General features: G+C 43.4%; 1 protein-coding gene across 9 annotated transcripts in view; it reads left to right on the top strand.

Annotated features, from left to right (window-relative positions):
* Positions 1-18,468, top strand: part of KIAA1217 (KIAA1217 ortholog) — a 499,018-nt gene that overhangs the window by 156,448 nt on the left and 324,102 nt on the right. For all 9 annotated transcript variants that reach the window (XM_009214094.4, XM_009214098.4, XM_009214096.4 and 6 more), the window contains exon 2: positions 9,597-9,880. In XM_009214094.4, coding sequence (XP_009212358.2) covers positions 9,597-9,880 — 284 coding nt within the window. The remainder of the gene's footprint in view (positions 1-9,596; positions 9,881-18,468) is intronic.

Genomic DNA, 18,468 nt, shown 5'->3' with positions numbered 1-18,468 from the left:
GCACATGACTCATCCACGCTGAAAATGCAAAGCTAAGCCAGACAAGAGAACTTACAATCACAAGAGATAGAAATCCCCCAGTGAAATGTAGAAAACTCGAAGTTTTGTAATGGCTGGAGATTCCCTGAGTCTGAACAGTCATCTGTCGAGGTGTCTGCGTTCGTGCCGCCAAAGCACAGCACCCTCCTTGAGGCCACCGGGGTCAGTGGCATCCAGTGGAAGATAAGGCTACCTCGTCCCCCTGACTCCCGCAACCCCTCCATTTTCTGGGACAGGATCTTACTTCAGGAATTCAACCTCTGGGCCTGTCCTGAAAGAAATGACCCAGATTCTAGAGGGGCTGTTAGAAAGGGATCCATTTAAGAAATGACTTTCCAACAATCATGGCAATTCAGAGGCTTCAGAGGCTAGGATGGTCAGGCTGAGAGAGCATGCTCCTTTGCTCACTCATTAATTCATTCAGTGAATATTGAGCATCTGTTATGTCATCGTCACTGTTTTAGCTGCCAGACATCCAGTGGTGAACAAAGCAGACTAAAAATACTTGCCTTCATTGAACTTACAGTGTAAGGACCAAGTTTCAGGGGGTGGGGAGCTGGTGGAGGCAGACAATGAACAAATAAATAAAATATATAGCATGTTAGATGGCAGAGTTGCTGAATTTAGCAAATAAAAATACAGGAGGCCCAGCTAAATTTGAATTTCAGGTAAACAGTGAATTTTTTTTAGTGTAAGTATATCCTGTGTCATATTTGGGATATACTTATGCTAAAAATACTAATCCATTATTTATGTGAAGTGCACATTTAACTGGGCAGTCCTGTATTTTATCTGGCAACCCTATTTGATGGAAATAAGGTTATGGAGAAAAATAAAGCAGGAAAAGAAACAGGGAGTGAAACTAAATAGGATTATTAGAAAGAGCTTCACTGAAGTGATATTTGAGCAAAGATGAGAGAGGTAATAGCAGGAATCTAATGTATTCAAAGAACAACAAGAACATGGGAGAAGGATGGGAGGTAAACAGGTTGAGAGGTCATCCCAGGCCAAATCACCCAGGGCCCATGAAACCATCATAAGGACTAGAGCTTTTATTTTGAAAGAGGTGGGAATCTCCTGGCAGGTGGGACTGCTCTTTTTTTTTTTTTTTAGAGATAGGGTCTCGTTTGTCACCCAGACTGGAGTGCAGTGGTATGATTATAGCTCACTGCAGCCTTGAACTCTTGGACTCAAGCAATCCTCTGGCTTTAGCCTCCAAATAGCTGGGACTACCGGGACATGCCACCATGCGTGGTTTATTTTATCTTATTTTATTTTATTTTATTTTATTTTAGAGAAGGGGTCTTGCTATGTTGCCTAGGTGAGTTACAAAGGGATTTGTCTTTTTAAATGGGAGTAATACTGGGTGCTGTATTGAGAACAACCCAAGTAGGGTTGAGGGAAGGACAGGGAGGCCTTTAGGAAGCTTCTGTAGTCAAGGAGGCAAGAACCAGGGCTAGCTTGGACCAGGTGGTGATTAGCAGGTGGCGATAAGCAAGCAGATTCTAGGTGTGTATTGAAGGTAATGCCCAAAGCATTTCCGCTACCCTGGGCAGCATAGTGAGACCCCATCTCTAGAAAAAAAAATTAGCTAGGCATAGTGGCACATGCCTGTAGTCCCAGCTACTTGGGAGGCTGAGGCAGGAGGATCACTTGAGCCAGGAGGTTGGAACTGCAGTTAGCCATGATTGCACCACTGCATTCCAGCCTGGGTAACAGTGTAAGACTCTGAAAGAAAGAAAGAGAGAAAGAGAGAGAGAAGGAGAAGGAAGGGGAAAGAACAGAAAAGAAGAGAGGGGAGTAGAGGAGAGGAGAAAAGAAAAGACAAACAAGACAAAAGCAATTGCTAAAGGATTCAACGTGGGATGTAAGAGAAAAAGAGGAGTCAGAGACAACTTCCAAAATTTTGGTGTAAGCAGCTGAGAGAATGGAGTTGCCATTTGCCTAAGTGGGGGAGCATTTGCGAAGAACAGATGAGAGGGTGTTTATGGTTTGAGGGTCTGAAGAGCAGAAAATCTTTTGATAGATTAGGACTGAGAAGTTTATCAGGGATCCAAGTGGAGATGTTGATTGCAATTTGGATATTAATGACTAGAGCTGCAGGAAGACTGAGAAATGAGAGATCCCGTAGGATCGAATCTGTGTGCAGAAGAAAAGTCCAAAGGGGTGCCTCCTGAGGCACTCCAGCATCTAGAGGTCAGGGAGATTGGAAGGAAGGGCTGGAAAAAATGGCAAAAGAGGAATAAAAATCCAAGTTCGATTTTTTAAATCCTGTTCAGTTCTGGGTGAATAGGATGCTGTAGAGAAGCATGGCTTCATTTTTAGTTCTCCCAGTGAGCACGAGACTGTGAGGGAGAGCAATATCTCTGACGCTAACATTACCCATGACATCCATTTCTATCATTGCACTCTCTCTTGTGTCTGCCTGTGTATCTGTTTTACCCAATGACAATGTGATATTCCACAGCAGGGACCATGTCTTATTTATCCACATTTGCATTTCCAGCACCTAACAGAGCACCGGGCACCTCAGAAGGCACTCAGTAAACATTTGTTGAATGAAAGGCTAATTATACCACTTTGGGACTTTGAGTTTATTATCCTGCTATAGATAAGGATCCCTGGGGTGATCATGTAACTTATTGTCCAAATGAGATCCTTTTGAGAGTGAAAGGGAACACTACAAATAATTTTACTGGGACAACAGTTGTAACCCAGAGCTGTTTTGGCAAACTGGGGTATATGATCACCCTAAGAATAGCTCTAATCGATGAAGCTTCCACGGCTGAATAGCCCGGCTACCAGGTAAATAACAATGGGGAAGTGTAGCGCATAGTGTGCTTTGCAGAGTAGGCACTCAACAATTATTGGTGGAACCTGAATCTAACTCTATCATTTTCCCTTTGAAGGCCATGGGCTCTTCCGTGTGACCCTGGGGGATAGTCATTCCTTGGGATGACTCTGTCCACAGCAGTCCTGACGTGTGTGCTTTTGCTCTGGTCCCTAAGGTCTTGAAACTATGCAGGTGAGGTGCTATCAGCCCACCTGCTTACCTTCCCCACACTCTGATTGGCAGCCTCCCATCGAGTGCAAGCCTGGGGAATCAGATATGCAGAAACCTCCTCTAAAACAGCCCCCTCGGTCTCTGTACCCTTATCCCATTTCATTCTTCAAAGCATGTATTGGTAGGTGACATTTAGAATCTATATGATTTGTTTGGGGTTGGCCTCTCTATTTCAAACGTGGACTCCTCTATGAGGGAATTAAGTCTGACTTGATCTACTTCACACTCTATCTCCTAACTCCTTTCGGTGTAGGAGCAGGCAGTCAATAAATATTTGTATGAATGAATGAATCAATCAATCAGTGCTTGACACAGAATGCTGTTCTGGGAAGAGAAGGTCCTGTCTCTACTTTGTCTAAGATCTATACCAGAAATCCTCTTCATCATTGACAAAATTTTATGCTGTAGAGGAATATAATGACCCGGTTTCAGCTGTAATTTCTGTGTTGCTTTGTGTATATGTTATGATAGTAACAAGGGAGCTAACCCCATCACTTTGAGATGCTGAGGCAGGAGGATCACTTGAGACCAGGAGTTCTAGACCAGCCTGGGCAACATAGTGAGATCCCATCTCTACAAAAAAAATTTTTTTAAAGTAGCCATGCATGGTAGTATGCACCTGTAGTCCCCGTCACTCGATTCTGAGGCAGGAGGATCACTTGAGCGCAGGAGTTCGAGGCTGCATTGAGCCATGATTGCATGACTGCATTCCAGCCTGGGTGACAGAGCAAGACCCTGTTTCTAAAAACAAACAAACAAACAAAAACACAAGGGAGTTTGAAAACTGAGGGAGGCTGTAGGATCCTGCGGCCTGCTAACCGATTATGTGTATTAATCAGATAGGCTAATTGTTTTAACCACCCTCTAATCTTGGTGGCTTTGGATGATGAAGGTGAATTGCTCACTCACACACAGCACAGTGTGATTTCTGTGGCCAGGTGGATTTCCTGGGTGGCTGCCGAGGCTCCTCCTGCCTTGTCACTCTGCCATCCCCCATGGCCTTCGAGGGTTCTGCTCTATGGATCCTTTGTATTCCACTGGCCAAAGAGTAAAGAGAGAGAGAACATGGAAAGTTATTCAGGAGGTCCAGGGGCCCTGACCGAAGGTGGCTTACGTGGCTTCTGCCCACAATGCATTGACTGGAATTAATACAAGGCCCCAGTGAGATGGAGGGAGGTGGCTGGAAAATGCGGTCTGCCTGTGTGTGCAGCAGAAGAGCATTCTGGTTGAACACATAGGGCTGTCTCCAGACCAAACAGCAACTCCCCATGATGCTCCCTGTGACAAGAGAGCTTCTCAGCACACTTGAGAAGGAGACAGCTAACCAGAAGCCACGAGAAAGAAGGGGGGATGCCTTCCCTCAGAGTCTGCGGCCTACCTAATCTTGACCCAGGAAGAGGATCTCAGGGAAGCCGTCAGCACTGTTGCTGGCTCTGGAGCGGGTGTGGAATGCCTGAGTGATGCAAGGCCCCAGATCCCTTGCTGCAGGTCAGCTGACCCAGCCAGAGTAACCTGAGTTGTGGCGAAGAAGCTGGCCTTGGCAGCTCCTGCAGTTGCCTGCCTGCGGGACTTGCAGTGCGGCTTTCTCCTTGAGGATGCCTCATCTTCCAAGAGCCTCTGCGTGTTTGGTGTCTACCTCAGCCCCTACTTTCCATGCTTTCTTTCCAGAATGCCAAATCCTAGTCTGGGAGCCCCTTGGATTCCTGAAGTGTCCCTCTAGCATTTCTGTCTGCCTTGTCCTCACTTCTCCAGGGAATGTTCCAGGGATTTTGCTCGGCTTTAAGCTCATATGTTGCTCTTTGCCCTGCTTGAAGTAAGCTCCCAGGAGGAGTTGCCCTGGGCTCTGCAGAGGCTGGGAGGGGCAGGAAAGGGAAACAGGACTGCCTTTCAGCAAGCCTTGCCTTCATGCTACAGCTTCATTATTTTGTTCAACAAGGATTCCCAGAATAGCAAACAGCTAGACACACCCATATTTAAATGTTAACACCAAAGCGCATTCCAAACAAGAAATCGAATTGTATTTCTGTTTTGATGGCTTGGATAATCCACACTTGAGCTTTTCTCTATTCATGTGGATAATGAGGAGTTGGCCAGGCTCAGATCTCTGACAACATGGCTATGGAATTGTGACTAATGTCCTCTGCCTGCTCCCTCTCTTGTTTTAATCGTTCTTAGTTTTTCTCTGCTGAAAAGACCACATTCTCCTGAAATGGCTGGAATGGCAGAGTTGTTGCTTCTCCCTCAGGTGTGGGACTTGACGCTTCCAAGAGCTTAGCCTTGTTGAGGAAAAGGCTCAGATGACGGATGTGGGTAAAGTGGCTTTGTGTGGAAAGTGGCGTTAGGTGGCTGTGAGTGCTGGTGACAGTAGAGCAGGTGCCTCGAGGTAGGAGGGGAGGCAGACAGAATGCTAGAGCATTGGGCATTGGGTGGAAGGCACAAGGCAGGACATTGAGACAAAAAGAAGAAGTGAGCTCCGAAGGCAATCTGATGTTTGCCAAGTGGCTGCATTGACCCTTCCAGCCTTGCTGATGGTTGATGCTGTTTGTACCTTTCCTCCAAATCACATCAATCCTTGTTAAGCAACTGGAGATATTTTAGAAAAATCCACAAGAAAGAGAAAACAGAAAAGCAACATGAGGTGAAAAGTGCTAGGAAAAAACAGAAGTTTGATGAGTCTAGTCCAGTAAACCAGGGCTACTCAAAGATTAATGTGGACAGAAGATTGGCTCTGACCCCCAAAACTCTCCCCTTCCAGCTCCCTTCCCAACTCATTTCAAACAAGAAGGAGGGTTTATTGTCCTGGCTGTCTAGACCTCTTCTGATGCTCTTTGGATGAAACAGAATAGATCATATGAGCCCGTGTGGCATAGTAAGGCAGGATGCGACTTTCTGCCCTGTTGTTGCCATTGGACATGCATGGACGTTTAGCCGTATGACTGTGTATGTGCATGTGGACAGATGTGTGTTATACTTGCGTAAGAAATCACCCTTCCAGAGGCTCAATCCTCTTAATTCATCTAGCTGTCCTGGATAACTTAAAATATATTTTCTTTTTTTTTTTTTTTTTTTTTTTTTTTTTTGAGACGGAGTCTTGCTCTGTCACCCAGGCTGGAGTGCAGTGGCCGGATCTCAGCTCACTGCATGCTCCTCCTCTCGGGTTCACGCCATTCTCCTGCCTCAGCCTCCCGAGTAGCTGGGACTACAGGCACCCGCCACTTCGCCCGGCTAGTTTTTTGTATTTTTTAGTAGAGACGGGGTTTCACCGTGTTAACCAGGATGGTCTCGATCTCCCGACCTCGTGATCCGCCCGTCTCGGCCTCCCAAAGTGCTGGGATTACAGGCTTGAGCCACTGCGCCCGGCCAATATATTTTCTTAATAATGTCAAAACTAATCTTCAAACTCCACTTAAAAGTCAATAGTGTTGCTAGGTGTGATGGCTCATGCTTGTAATCCTGGCACTTTGGGAGGCTGAGGGAGGCGGATCACTTGAGGTCAGGGATTCGAGACCAGCCTGGCCAACATGGTGAAAGCCCGTTTCTATTAAAAATACAAAACTTAGCCGGGCATGGTTGCGCACGGCTGTAATCCCAGCCACTCGGGAGGCTGAGGCACAAGAATCGCTCGAACTCGGTAGGTAGAGGTTGCAGTGAGCTGAGATCGCACCACTGCAGTCCAGCCTCAGTGATGGAGTGAGACTCTGTGTCAAAAAAAAGAAAAAAGGTAAAAAAAAAAAAAAAAAAAAAAAAACATAAAAATAAAAAAATAGCCAGGTGTGGTGGCACACATCTGTGGTCCCAGCTAGTCAGGAGGCTGAGGCAAGAGGATTGCTTGCACCCAGGAGGTCAAGGCTGCAGTGAGCCATGATCATGCTACTGCATTCCAGCCTGACAGAGCAAGACCCTGTCTCAAAACCACACCAAACCAAACCAAAACAAAACAAAGGCAAGAGTGTTATATCAAGTATACAACAATTTTGGCTGATATGAAACACATGCACAACACTCAAAAGATAAAGCTAAACCTCTTCAGATTGCACAGGTGTTTATCAACCTGAGACACAGCATTTTCTGCATCGAGCTTTGTTCAATAGATCCTGTTATTTTTATATTATTAAGGAAGAGATCATTTAAAAGGTAGCCATGATGTGAGTCTAAGTGTTAGAAGGGTAAGCTAAGTAAATGAAATGACAGTTTAGCCCTATCTTTTAGCCCAATAGTTCCATCTTCTTCTCCTTGTAAACTTACTGCTGAAACTAATGAAAAGTAGAAGAATTGACTAACTTGGCTGTGCTTGTCCTCCCGTTCCCCATCAGTGTCTGATGGAGATGCTATAATTAGCAATGTAATGAGAATTGAAGGGTAAACAAGAAGAATTATTCCCAGAACACACATCAAGGGTTAGAAGACTGGAACAGGAAAACCAACCTGAGATTAAAATGTTTTCCCTGCCCAACCAAAGGGCATCTATACCTAGAGTTCTATACACAGATCTTTCTAGGCAAAGACAAGGGAAAGAGTGTTGGTGTCATTGCTTTCTGGAAACTGATTTATGCCTAAACTCTCAACACCTGTTGCTTTGCAAAACTAGCATGAAGGATTGGTTTCTGTTTATCTGGCATTCAACTGAGCAGAACTCCCAAATATTGAATCTGTATTTTTCTGCGCTTAACTTGTAAAGATAAATAATTGGCAAATATGCTTCTATTGGAAACTTATTTAAAAAAAACCAATTAGAATAGTTTTAAAAGATTTAGAGGTAGAAGGCTCTTTGCATATCTAATGTTAGTTCAATCATCTTCATTTTATTTATGAAGAGAATGAGACTGAGAGAGGTCACATCATTTGTTCTAAATGTCGGATTAAAGCCAAGATTCCTGAGATCCAGCCTAGTACTTTTTCCAGGGAATTCAATGGACAGGGAAACATTATTCTGCCTGTATCAGCAATACTTTATGATAAGAACTGTTCTTCGTGAAGAGCCTGACTTCGTGAAGAGAGCCTGTCTAACTCCTGAAGTGCTTCTGAATGTTTTACCTTTTCTCCCTAATTGTTTTTTTTTTAAATGTAACTCTCTTTTCTCAGCTCACTGGAATATTCAAACCTGACACCCCATCTCCCAACCATCGAGGATGAATGGAGATTCCCTTTACCTGCTCCCCACTCTCAGCGTTGACATCACATGGCTTAGTTGATCTGTTCTTAGCAGAAACCAACTTGTCCCTTCAAAGCCAGCTCAGAAGGCAGGATGTATTAGGTCCAGGCTATCAGGACATACCATTGCTCTTCTTTTTCATTTGTCTAAGCCTTTACTTTATAACCCCTCGATTGTTACTTCTGATGATATTCTTATGCTTGCTTGGTTTATGCCAATAAGAGAAAATAAAATTGTCAAATGGTTCACATGTGTCAATAATTACTTATGTACAGGGTGATAGCTATTTTTTTTCTTGGTGATGAAGCAAATGTTTCAGAAATCTGATTAAGCTTATATAACAATCCTGTTACCAGAATGAAACTGTTATTTAAAATACAGAAATAATCAGAATCACTGGAGTTAATTCTTTCTTTATTTTATTTATTTATTTATTTTGAGATGGAGTCTCGCTCTGTGGCCCAGGCTGGAGTGCAATGGTGCGATCTCGGCTCACTGCAAGCTTCGCCTCCTGGGTTCATGCCATTCTCCTGCCTTAGCCTCCCAAGTAGCTGGGACTACAGGCACCCGCCACCACGCCCGACTATTTTTTTTTTCTTTTTGTTTGTATTTTTAGTAGAGACGGGGTTTCACTGTGTTAGCCAGGATGGTCTCGATCTCCTGACCTCGTGATCCACCCGCCTCAGCCTCCCAAAGTGCTGGGATTACAGGCGTGAGCCACCGCGCGTAGCCGGAGTTAACTCTTTCTATAATTACAGACAAGGATAAGGAATAACCCAACTGCCTGCACACAAGTAACCTAACCAAGTGTTCTTGTGGGTTTTCTTGTTTTTATGTTTTGAGACAGGGTCTCACAACTGTCACCTACCCAGGCTGGAATGCAGTGGCACGATCATAGCTCACTGCAGCCTCAACCTCTTGGACTCAAGCGATTGTCTTGCCTCAGCCTCCCGATAAGCTGGGACCTACAGGCGTGCACCACTACTCCTGGCTAATTTTAATTTTTTGTAGAGATAGGGGTCCACCATGTTACCCAGGCTGGTCTTGAACTCTTGGGCTCAAGTGATTCTCCTGCCTTAGCCTCCCAAAAGGCTGGGGTTACAGGCAGGAGCCACCATGCCCAGTGAACATCTTTATTTCTAAAGTATGATTTTTCGTATTTCTTTGATTGTGGATTTTTTCCCCCTGACTGCTGCAAAGCAGAAAAAGAAACAAAAAGAAAAAAGATTTGCAAAGTTAACATTCATACGTTAACAACTGCCGCAAACTCTCTTGGTGTTCTGCAAATGAGACTTCTAGTGGGAAATCATTAATTGTGAACTGAGTTTTTTTGTCTTTCAGAACAAGGGAAAGGCAATCTGCATGTCACATCACTAGAAGATGCAGAATGCCGCAGAACCAAGGAACGCCTTTCTAATGGAAACAGTCGTGGTTCAGTTTCCAAGTCTTCCCGCAATATCCCAAGGAGACACACCCTAGGAGGGCCCCGAAGTTCCAAGGAAATCCTGGGAATGCAAACATCTGAGATGGATCGGAAGAGAGAAGCGTTCCTAGAACATCTGAAGCAGAAGTATCCCCACCACGCCTCTGCAATCATGGGTCACCAAGAGAGGCTGAGAGACCAGGTACGAATATGCTCTCATTTCTCCTTGGGTAGCTCGCTCTTTAATGAACATCAAGGAAAGTAAACTTACCTTCGTTGTGAAAGGTAAAGGATAGCTTAGTGGACTGTGCATACTATTGAGTTGTTCCGGATCTCTTTGGGGGCTTGGGAGGAGGAAGCCGGGTGTAGAAAACTTCTGCCTGCAAGCTCAGTCTTCTTTGCCAATATAGCAAGAGAACAGGAGGCCAGGCCAGAGAGGAAGGGCCTAGAGAGTATGCAGTTCCCCAAAAGAGTGTTCCCATGTTCAACCACAAACACATCTAAACGCATCTAAAGTGCAGGTAATGAAGGGGTATTACCTCACTGAGGAAAGCATGGTACCAACTGCTGTGTACCCTGAAAGCACGGCGTGCTTAGCACTGTGAATGAATGAAGTAGCAAATGAATGAATGAATACACAAATACATAAATTTATTTTTAGGGTAAAATAGATCTTACAGATACAGACTTGTGGTAACTCCTTTTCCTTAAAAAACTGACATTAGAGTTTTGTTTCTGCTCTTCTTTTTTTTCTTTTTTTTTTGGATAGGTTCTTGCCCTATTGCCCAGGCTGAAGTGCAGAGTGTGTTCGTAGCTCATTGCAGCCTAGAATTCCTGCGCTCAAGATCCTGTCACCTCAGCCTCCTGACTAGCTGGGACTATAGACATGCAGCACCATGCCCAGGCTAGTTTTTTATTTTTGGTAGTGGAGACGGGGTCTTGCTCTATTGACCAGGCTGGTCTTGAACTCCTGGCCTCAAGCGATCCTCCTGCCTCTGCCTGCCAAAGGACTAGAATTACAGGCGTGAACCACTGTGCCTAACATTTTTTTTTTTCTTTTGAATCACAGATGTGCTCCTTCTGCATGCCTTGCTTTGTGCTAGCTTTCTGTCTTCACCTACCTGTTTCCTCTGGTTATTTTGACAGCCACATAGACATTACCCAACTGTGGCTAGGGATGTTTTTGTTTCTTGGCTGTGTGCAATGACTTTTAGCAGATAGAGCAGGTTTGGGGTCACAGGAGATATGAGGCCTCCTCTACTGACCTCACTGGTGTGTTATCAGATTGACCTTTGAGTATGGAGAACGTAGGGAAGGAAGCAGAAAGCACTTAACCATAAGTGTGATGGGTGGGGGTGGGAAGAAGGGCAGGATGATACTGATTTCCACACGAGGGAGACAAGCTCAGTGTTTTAACTCTGCTGTCTTCCCAGTTAGGTGCAAAAATTATGTCTAACCCACTCAGCCTTTGATTATCCATGGAAATGGGGATTGGCATCAGCCCGAAAAATTGAAATCTATGCTTTATTCTCAATCTCATATTCTTCCTTAAATTCAACCTTCTCTTCTAGGGAATCATTATCTGAGTGGCTAAAAATGTGAAACGTGCTTTATGGACTTCATGTTTGCTTTTTCTTCACACTTGCAACAGTCAGTAAACCCAGACGAAGAGAAAAGAACAAGAATCCTGCTGTAATTCTTTGATAATTTTAAAAAGGGACTGGGCACGGTGGCTCATGCCTATAATCCCAGCACTCTGGGAGGCCAAGGCGAGGGGATCACTTGAGGCCAGCAGCTTGAGACCAGCCTGGGTAACACAGCGAGACCCCATCTCAACAAAAAATGTTTAAAAAATTAGCCGCGTGTGGTGGCACACACCTGTAGTCCCTGCTTCTCAGGGGGCTGAGGTGGGAAGATCACTGAAGCCCAAAAATCAGATCCTGTCTCTAAAAAGAAAGTATCAGTTTTGCTGAGAAATATAGAAATTGGCCCATCAAAAATGGTGTATCTTTCCATGTCAAAAATAATGATTATTGTTACTCTTCTTATTTGTGGTGTCCTAATTATTGCTATTGCTGCAATAATGGTGGCTTTGATTAAAACAATTACAAGGGGAGCCTAGTTGTAATTAAGGTTGAAAGGAGTAATGAATATCTTTTGGTGTTCTCCAGCTCTGATCTGCTGTTACGTACATTGCCAGTTCTGCCATGGCTGGCCAGCTGTCCCTTCTCTGGATAATGCGGGATGAACCAGTCACATTCTGTCTTTCTGCCTCTTTTGTACTCCACGCTGACCCTCCAAAAGGGAAGAGATTTTAATGCATGAATCTATGTACACATTTTTATTCTCTTGTTAACAGGAAGGGGGTCCTGACTCCAAGAGAGGGTTTTGAATCTCATACAAGAAAGAATTCAGGGCGAGTCTGTAGAGTAAAGTGAAAGCAAGTTTTTTTGTTTGTTTTTGTTTTTGAGATGGAGTCTCGCTCTGTTGCCCAGGCTAGAGTACAGTGGCGCGATCTCGGCTCACTGCAGCCTCCGCCTCTCAGGTTCAAGCAGTTCTCTTGCCTTAGCCCCTGAGTAATTGGGATTACAAGTATGCACCACTACACCCGGTTAATTTTTGAATTTTTAGTAGAGAAGAGGTTTTACCATGTTGGCCAGGCTGGTCTTGAATTCCTGACCTCAGGTGATCTACCTGCCTTGGCCTCCCAAAGTGCTGGGATTACAGGTGTGAGCCACCGTGCCCGACAAAAGCAAGTTTATTAGGAAAGTAAAGAAATAAAAGAATGGCTACTCCATAGAGCAGCCCTGAGGACTGCTGGTTGCCCTTTTTTGTGGTTATTTCTTGATGGTATGCTAAACAAGGGGTGGATTTTCATGCCTCCCCTTTTTAGACCATATAGGATAATTTCCTGATGTTGCCAGGACAGCCAGAGGTCACTCTTGTGGCCATGTTGGTTTTCATAGGTTTTGGCTGGCGTCTTTACTGTGACCTGTTTTATCAGCAGGGGCTTTATGATCTGTATCTTGTGATGACCTCCTATCTCACCCTGTGACGTAAAATGTCTTAACCATCTGGGAATGCAGCCCAGTAGGTCTCAGCCTCATTTTACGTAGCTCCTATTTAAGATGGAGTTGCTCTGGTTCAAACGCCCCTAACACTATCACTGCACTTCTGCAAGCGAACTCCAGCCAGCATTGTAAACACCAGAGATCAGTGTAGACATGGCCTATGAAATTACCGCAGACATGATCTCATCTTCTGTCTTTTCCATTCTTTTTCTCCTACCACCCATTTCCCCTTTCCTCTCTTCCTCTCTGCAATGCCATTTGTTCCTCCTGGACCTTCTCAGTATGGACTATCCCAGGCTTCCTTTGCGGGAAGATTACACAGCCAGCTGTAAGAAGGAAGTCAGATAACACACATCTGATGCTCTCTTCCAGATACTGAGCCTCTTAATACCAGATGCTCTTCTGGCGGCTGTTTTTCTGGCTTCCTCTCAGAGAAGTATCCTTGATAAGAAGAGAGCCAATCAGCAAGATAGAGAATAAGATGTTAAAAATGATGTATCTGGCGTCTAACATGAAATCTCTTAAAATCTAGGTTCTTTTTTTTTTTTTCTTTTTTGGAAGACAGGGTCTTGCTCTGTTCCCCAGGCTAGAGTGCAGTGGCATGATCATGGCTCACTGCAGCCTCAACCTCCCCCGCTCAAGGAATCCTCCTGCCCCAGGACCCACCCCCAACCCACCCCCAGATAACTGGGACTACAGGAGTGCGTCACCATACCCGACTGAAAATCTAGGTTCTAATTTCCTGCTATTAAACATAAGAAGAATGAGAACATGCCTTATGTTTCAAAATCTGACTTCAAACACTGGAAGATTCACGGTTGCAAAACTTCTGTTTGTCTTTAAAAAATATGTTGGTCAAGGGTTTTCCTTAGTCAAAATTATTGAAAGGCTAAGAGGTCACCTTAACTCCCTTTACAGTCTTCAAAAAATGTGGGTGGCCCTTATTGCAACATAATGCTGGTCTGCATAATAGTAGCTGTGATCGTTAAGGACTCTGGTCAGCAAAACCTTAATTGTGCAGGGCAATCAGGCTGTACAGCCCTATTGCCTGGCAGCTCAAGGCCTGGTTCTGGAGGCAGGCAGGACTGATCAGGATCCAGCCTTCACAATATGCTAATTGTATTATTTGGGCTGATAGCTTAATCTTTCTTTCTTTTATTTTTTATTTTATTTTATTTTTGGAGACAGAGTCTCACTCTGTCAGTCACCCAGGCTGGAGTACAGTGGTGCGATCTTGGCTCCCTGCAACCTCCACCTCCTGGGTTCAAGCCATTCTTGTGCCTCAAGCCTCCTGAGTAGCTGGGATTACAGGTGTGCACCACCATGCCCAGCTAATTTTTGTATTTTTAGTAGAAATGGGGTTTTGCCAGGTTGATCAGGCTGGTCTGGAACTCAAGTGATCTGCCCGCCTCAGCCTCCCAAAGTGTTGGGATTATAGGTGTGAGCCACTGTACCCAACCTTAATGGCTTAATCTTTCTCTGTCTCAGTTTCCTCATTTGTCAAAGGACAATAGTATCTACACCGTGGAGCACTGAGAAATACAATGATGGAATCTTTTACTGTTTCACTGGCAGCTTTTAGCGTGATAATATTCTGGTTTATAGTGTCCCAAAAAAGAGTCTCAGAGGCTATTTTAAAATTAGTATTTAAAATCATTTGCGTTTTTAATTTTTTCGAGACAAGATCTCGCTCTTGTTTAGAGTTCAGTGGTGTGATCACAGCTCACTGCACCCTTGAACTCCTGGGCTCAAGCGATCCTCTCACCTCAGCCTCCTGAGTAGCAACTATAGGCACATGACACCACTTCTGGCCAATTTTAAAAATTATTTGTAGGCACAGGGTCTTGCTGTGTTGCCCAGGTTGGTCTTCAATGCCTGGCCTCAAGCAATTCTCTCGCCTTGACCTCCAAAAGTGGTGGGATTACAGGCATGAGCCACCGCGCGTGGCCTCACTTGACTTTATTATCAACAAATATTTGAGTGCCTGAAGAGGTTAATTTTTTCCATTGTTAAAGAATAACTTTATTACATTTCTGAAACTGGTATTTTTCTTTCATTCAGTGCTTGGTATTCATATTTATTTTATTTATTCATCCTATATATATTCGTTTGGCACATACCACGGTAAAGGTATTGGTGAAGAATGGAAGCCACTAGACCTAACCCTGTCTTCAATTCAGTAAAAGAAATAGGCATTCACATATAAAGAATAGTCTTTCGAGATCTAGCCCAGATGTCAGGCCTTCTGAGATGGTCATAACATTGCAGTACTGCAGTACTTACACTGTAGCATCTAATCAGGTTGCATTACGCTTTTTTTTTTTTTTTTTTACATTTCTTTTTCTCACCTAGAATAATCTTCTGGAGGTAGAAACCTTGTCTTACCACCCATCTCTTCTCTCACCTCTGTAAACTCAGCATTTAAGGGAATACACAACCTAGATTAGGCTAGATCCAAAATAGCTGTTGCATGAAGGAACAAGCCACTATTTCTAATACAGTTAGAATATGATAGATGGTACAGATAGAAAGGGGTACAGAGCCACAGAATTGAATGATTAATTGCAGTTTGAGCAGTGAGAAAGAAGAGATTTCTTAACTAAGAAGTTAAGAATGGCTGAGTAATTTTCCCCCAAGTTAAAAAGTCAACATTTGAACCAGGGCCAGAATTTCCTCCTGTCCTCAGAGGTCTCCGGAAAAAAAAAAAAAAAAATCCAGTTTATGGTCTTCTCATTCATTACGGGCCTATAGACCTTGATTTTTTTCAAGGTTTTCTTCCACCTCTAATTTTTCCAAAATTTGTTGACATCATGTACATCACATTGGGTCAAGCAATAGAGCCATAGACATGACTTCTATTGCCATTTCTTTAATAAGGCAAATCTGGCCGGGTGTGGTGACTCACAGCTGTAATCCCAACACTTTGGGAGGCTGAGGTGGGCAGACCACGAGGTCAGGAGATCGAGACTATCCTGGCTAACACGGTGAAACCCCGTCTCTAGTGAAAAAAAAAAAAATACAAAAAATTAGCTGGGCATGGTGGCACACGCCTGTAGTCCCAACTACTCTGGAGGCTGAGGCAGGAGAATTGCTTGAACCCAGGAAGCAGAGGTTGCAGTGAGTCAAGATCGCACCACTGCACTCCAGCCTGGGTGACAGAGCGAGACTCCATCTCAAAAATAATAATAATAATAATAAAAATTTTAAAAAAAGCAAATCTTACTCCATTCCAGAGCATATTAAATAACCAGTAACCATAGAAAATAGATTCCTATCTGTACTTTATATAAAAAGAAAGTTGCTTCTTTTAAAAACTCTGAGTTCAGAAAGCTCTTTAGTCCAGCAATCCCTCACAGTTGTGGTCGCTGTGTAACCAAATAGCATTTGGAAATGCTATTTTTTATGTCTTCACTAATGAATAGATGTCTGATGGCTTCTCACCTGCAGAAACCAACTTTCTACTCCTAGTCTCAGAAACCATTCTGAAATTAATTTTTCAATCTTTACTCCCAGCTACTCACAGAATTTCTACCTAACTTACTTGGTATATAGAATCTACTTTGTGGTTTCAGTTAATCTATGTGGATTCTTTTATGTGATGTGGTCAGACCATAAGAGAAATTAATAATACATTTTAACCTAAAATTCTGATGTGTCCAACAAAGAGCAAGAGGGATATGTGATTATTTTTATTATTATTATTTTGAGACAGAGTCTCACTCTGTCACCCAGGCTGGAGTGCAATGGCACAATCTTTTCTCACTGCAACCTCTGCCTCCTGGGTTCAAGCGATTCTCCTGCCTCAGCCTCCCAAGTAGCTGAGATTACAGGCGCCCGCCGCCATGCATGACTAATTTTTTGTATTTTTAGTAGAGACGGGGTTTCACTATGTTGGCCAGGCTGGTCTCGAACTCCTGACCTCAGATGATCCACCTGCCTCGGCCTCCCAAAGTGCTGGGATTACAGGCATGAGCCACTGCACCCGGCTGGGATTATTCTTTAACATGAACATTACAGGGGGCAAAAATAAGGAGACAAGAAAATGAACAACAATATGATCATTTGAAACAGGGTCAGTGAGGCCAGGAGGTCATTTTTCTGGCTTCTCCCATCAGACCACGGCTTTGCTGCTGTCTGAGTGCCCCTCAGGCCTCCTTAGGGTCCCCTCCTCAACTGTCCCCTCCTTTGAATGTGTTTGTATAGAAACTGCTCTGGAGACCAGAAGAGCTGGCTCACACCTGTAATCTCCATACCTAGGGAGGCTGAGGTGGATCACTTGAGTACAGGAGTTTGAGACCAGCCTGGGCAACATGGGAAAGCCCCTACTCTACAAAAAATACAAAAATTAGATGGGCATGATGACACATGCCTGTTAGGGGGCTAAGGTGGGAGGATCATTTGAGCCCGGGGAGGTTGAGGTTGCAGTGAGCTGTGATTGTACCACTGCATTTCACCCTGGGCAGCAGAACGAGACCTCTTCTTAAAACAACAACAACAACACATCAAATATGAGTTATCATAAGAAAGCTGCAAAGACAAGTATGTCTTAAAGCTGATGTGTTAATCAGGATTGTCTATTAGTTTGGTGCAAAAGTAACTGCGGTTTTTTCCATTACTTTTGCACCAACCGAATAGATTATGCTACTTAACAAATTAACCCTGTGATTTGCTAATATTTGTGGTATTTTCTGGTATGACACAGAAACATTTGATTTCTTATGCACGCAAATCTTATTCTTACGGCGACTTAGGAATTCTAGCTACTTCCCTCTTGCGATCATGCCATCTAAACACATGGATTCCAGATCGCCATGACAGAGAGACAGAGCTGATGGATTGTACACATGCTCTTAAATATATTGGCCTGGAAGTGGCATATGTCATTTCGCTTCATAGTAGCTTCTTGGCTCTAGTACCCACTGGGATGTTTGTTGTATTCAGGTTTTGGCTGTGGAATCTAGCTTAAGACTAAAATCTTCCCGCTCTAGTTTCTTTCATCAGCTCTCCCAATGTAATTGATTATTTTATCAATTTTGTTATGCCTAGCACTTTATCTGTACAATGACGTCATTGGCATTTATACAGAATATACACATATTAACAGTTATTTCTATCTATAAGTAATGGCATCTATGTCTCTGTGACTTATTTTTGATGAATTTAATTGTATCAAGTCAAATTGCAGAACTCTAGCATGGATTATGCTGTATGCTGTAGATCTCAGGGAGTCAGTTTATGCCTTGGGGAATACATGTATAACCCTCTGTTATGAGTGAAAAACTCCAAATTCATTAGATATGCATATGTCATATTTGTCTTGGTTCTGATCTATATCTGTCTATTCAAAATTTACATATATTCATCTATATTTATGAAGGTACCTGCCGGTGAAGGCTGAAAAGTAAGGCTCATTGGAACTAAAGATACATGTATACTATATACTCTTCAGTAAGTCACAGCCTTTGGCCACGGTGAAGATCTGGATAAAAGGCTAATGTTGTAGAAAGTGTAGGTTTTGAAAAACTAGGCATGTTTTGTAAATAAATAAATAAGTAAAAAGTTTAGAAACAGAACTAGACTCAGCTAAGAATTTCCTCTTCAGAGCTATTAATTTATTCTAATCCAATTGGGAAATGATAGGAGAATAGCCATGTTTAGTAGAAGCAGCTACTTAGTTATGTGAATTAATGACTGAATATGAGTTTACAGAGCCGTTTCT

Source organism: Papio anubis, chromosome 11, assembly GCF_008728515.1.
Source record: "Papio anubis isolate 15944 chromosome 11, Panubis1.0, whole genome shotgun sequence".
Taxonomy (NCBI): Eukaryota; Metazoa; Chordata; class Mammalia; order Primates; family Cercopithecidae; genus Papio; species Papio anubis.
Note: the sequence above shows the minus strand (reverse complement) of the source record. Positions and strands in the feature narration are given on the sequence as shown.